Here is a 4095-nt window from a genome sequence, read left to right on the forward strand (position 1 = left end):
CCCTCGGTAGCTATAAATTTAAAAACATAACTTATTAGCATTAGATGCTTGTACTTGTGGCGGTTAGTTATTTCTAAAACCAGCTACTAGTTTTTTTCTTTTATTTGGGTGGCAAGAAAAGCAGTGTGTGGATGGGTACACCAAACCATGGAGTGCGGGGATTAATTTTGGCCTCTCTCTGCATTCATCATGTGCTTGCTGCTAGGCCACCGTGTGTTGCCCGACGTGGGCCGTCTTATTTATAATGTGAACCACGCAGTTTGCTGTTCTATAAGAAGGAGGCATATCCATGAAGTGCTTCTACCAAAACATAGGGCTTGAAGAAAAACAGGATACCCTTGCACGCACTGACACACCTGCATTATTTGCCTCTATTCTCTAAGATTAACGAATGAGGACCCGAGCCATTAAACCAATTCAAACAGCAAAAAATGTTGAGAATGTTCTGAGCAGCACTGATGAAGAGCAGCAACCTTTGAGTCCAGTGGCTCGAATGTTTCATGAACCCGATTCCGACGTGTACATCATCATCGTAATCGGCTTTCAGACCAAAATCAATCCAGAAGTTATGAGAGCACATTTTGAGAATACTTTTCTTAAGCATCCTCGTTTCTCTAGTTTGCAGGCAAGTTCTGTGTTTTTTTATTTTTATATACATGTATATTGAAAAAATCAAAAACTAACCAGTTTATGCATTCTATAATTTTACTATGAAACCTCCAAGTACGTAAAATTACAGTGTAATGATATCTGTCAAACTTTAAGTTCATTTATGTAACAGGTTCCCGATGAGAAATATGGTGGGCAGCTCAAATGGGTTAGAACAGAGGTTGACTTGGACAACCATGTCAAATTCCCTACAATTGACCCAAATATGGACTTTCCTGATATGTATTTAGAAGATTACGTTTCTAATTTGAGCAAAACTAAGATTAGTGTGTCTATACCTATGTGGGATCTTCATCTCCTCAACATCAAAACATCTAATGCTGAATCCGTAGGCATTCTCCGAGTCCACCACTCCATTGGAGATGGGACGTCTCTCTTGTCCCTTTTCATGTCTTTTACCCGCAAAGCATCTGATCCTGATGCGTTTCCAACACTTCCAATCTCAAAGAAACAAACACCCTGCAGTTCTAGTGGAGGGCTTCTCCAACATTTCATCAAGCTATTTTCGGTGTTGCTGATATATTGGAATACTTTGGTTGATGTTGTTATGCTTTTAATCACAATTTTCTTCTTGGATGATACAAAAACGCCCCTCAAAGGTCCATTAGGCGTTGGATCTACTCCACGGCGGATTGTTCATCGAACTGTGAGTTTGGAGGATGTTAAGCTAGTCAAGAATGCCATGAATGCTGTAAGTTAATTACCATGTATCAAACTGTACTCACTGTAGAAAATAAAACAAAGTGTTGATATACGTTTCTCATGCAAATTACCTAAATTTTGGTATTCCTAAAATTAATCTAATGAACTCATTACATTTTTATATATTTTTTTTTTTGCCAGACAGTCAATGATGTGATGGTGGGAGTCACACAAGCAGCTCTATCTCGCTATCTCAATAGAAAATATGGTAAGCAATTTCTGAATTTAAATTTAATGCCAATTTCACTTTGGTGTAAAATCGTAACTTATATCCTTCAAAAACATTAGATAGGCCTATAGCCATATATAAAACATTATAAAATATGCTCTTAGCTGGACTACACGCTAAGTTGTCAGATAAATTAGATTTTAAACGACTACCTACAACTAAGGTAGGAAGAAAAATTAAATTAGTTATCTTTGGAGCATCTTCAGCTTTGTATATTAATTCTATATTCTGCAGGCAAAAATAAGAAAGATGGTGGAGTCGCAGAAGGAAATAGCAATCTTCCTAAGAACATTCGTCTACGAGCAACTTCAGTCGTGAATTTAAGGCCATATCTAGGAAATGAAGTGAGTACGGCAATTTCTTTACCTTTACTTCGCTCCTTTTTTCGCCTTGAGGAATTCTTTTTTCTCCACTGGCGTCTTCTGTTAATCTACTTTGGCTTCTAAAAAAAGTAAAAAAAAAAAAATAATCCTGGAAATAAAGTAAGGACTACAAATATCACGTGAAGAAATTTCATGAGTCTGAAGCACATAAAGTATCAAAATCGATTTCAGTGAAATGGGAATTTGTATCTCGGTGCAATAAATTAATGAGCGTTTCTTACCCTTTAAATTGATTTTTCAATTCTGAAAATTGTACAACCAAATATGAGATAATAGTTCATTAACGGAAACTTCTTTTTACTTAAAGAATTAATTAAATTAAAACATTTTTTTTTATCGAAAAACGGATCCTTTATATCTTGTTTTATCATATCGGTTAAATTTAAAATATTAAATATAATTAATTGAATGAATGAATATAATCTAAGGCACAATAAAAGCAAAAACAATGTCGAGCATGAGAGAGGATCTAAACCCAAGAAAAAATTAGTCTGAGGTCAAGCATTACTGATATTTAAGGATGTCTCTTTTTATTGTGTATCTATTTTTTCTTTAATTTCTTTCTATATATAGAGTGTTGCTGAAAAGAAGAAAAGTAGCAGCAACGTGAGGTTGGGCAACCTGATCGGCTACGCTCTCTTCCCCTTCACCATTGCACTACGAGAGGATGCATTAGATTATGTTCGAAGTGCTAAGGCAACTGGAAAGAGGAAGAAAGCTTCTCTTGAAGCATTATGCACGTATTTAGTGGCAAATTTCCTTATCAAATTCTTCAATGCTAAGGTACAATAAATCTGCTAGAACACTCGACCCTTGAAGCATTATACACATATTTCATGGCAAAAACATTTCTCAAATTATTTGGTAGTAAGGTACAATAATAATTAAAGGATCGAGTGTTCATAAACATTTCTCAATAAATCTTTATGAACGCTCCATCCTTTAATTATTATTGACCATGTACAACGTCAATAGATGTCTGGGGGCTTAAAATAAAATAATTTCCATTGTTGTCGCAGTTGGCACGCTTTCCGACTCAAACTACCTTGTATTTTTCGAACGTGCCTGGTCCTCAAGAAGAAATCACTTTTTATGGCCATCAAGTGGCCTACATAGCTCCAACTTGCTTTGGGCTACCTAATGTGAGTACTTAATATATTATATCTACTGGTAAATTACCATTAATATTAGCAACAAACATTTAAGAGAAAATAAACAAAACTAAAATATTGATTTATTTTTATTTTATTGGTATTAATAAAATATATGTATATATTACCAATCAAATTAGATGATCCCATTTAATGGCCATTGTAAATACGAATTTAGTACATCTTTTTCAGCAATCAAATCTAATGACTTTTTCTTAAATCATCAATTAATATATAGATAATCAAATTGTGTATGAATATTACCAGTGTTAACATATAAATATTTCTTTTCAGGCTTTAATGATTCATGTTGTGAGTTATGCCAAGAAAATGAACATCATCTTATCAGTTGACGAAGAGATAGTTCCTGATCCTCATCAACTCTGTGATGATCTTGAAGAATCTCTTAAGCTGATCAAAGATGCTGTCATTTATAAAGGGCTGGTTGATTGTCCTGTTTACTAAATATATATTGCTAGGATTAATGATAATAAATTATGTCAAGAGATAGTTATTTCAATAAACTTAGACGTGTGTGGTTGGAATTGTGCAAGCCTAGTCAACTAAGAATCCCTAAGCTGTGGGAGTCATATTCAAGATATTAATCGTGTTTATATATTTCAGTTTGTTGTATTGTTGGATATGTTTCCACTAAATTTACATAGTGGTAGCTTTTGTGGTTGTAAATTAAAAAAAATTATTTTATATAACATATTTTTGGTTGAGGTTGATTTGATATTTATGTATATTACCCGTGAATTTTTGACAAGACTAGTGCATCCGGGTTTTCTAGTAATCCTCAATTAAATACTAGGTGGCAACTCTCAACGAATCAAAGTAAACGAAATGAAAAATTGCTAGCCGACACCGCGCGGGTTAAAACTGTGATTGAAATTAAGATTGAAGAAAAAATAGTTTAATGTGTTTGATTAAAAATGCTTTTGAAATTGAGGTTATAAAA

At 33.9% G+C, this 4095-nt stretch overlaps 1 protein-coding gene across 1 annotated transcript; it reads left to right on the top strand.

Annotated features, from left to right (window-relative positions):
* The first annotated feature begins 268 nt into the window (after window positions 1-268).
* Window positions 269-3890, top strand: LOC118027820 (wax ester synthase/diacylglycerol acyltransferase 11). The gene is made up of 7 exons (XM_035031310.2): window positions 269-625; window positions 782-1360; window positions 1513-1579; window positions 1835-1944; window positions 2557-2766; window positions 3003-3125; window positions 3429-3890. The coding sequence occupies exons 1-7, from the start codon at window positions 392-394 to the stop codon at window positions 3597-3599; spliced, it is 1494 nt and encodes a 497-aa protein (XP_034887201.1). The 5' UTR covers window positions 269-391; the 3' UTR covers window positions 3600-3890.
* The last annotated feature ends 205 nt before the right edge of the window (window positions 3891-4095 follow it).

The sequence above is a fragment of the Populus alba genome, chromosome 19 (assembly GCF_005239225.2).
Source record: "Populus alba chromosome 19, ASM523922v2, whole genome shotgun sequence".
Classification (NCBI taxonomy): domain Eukaryota; kingdom Viridiplantae; phylum Streptophyta; class Magnoliopsida; order Malpighiales; family Salicaceae; genus Populus; species Populus alba.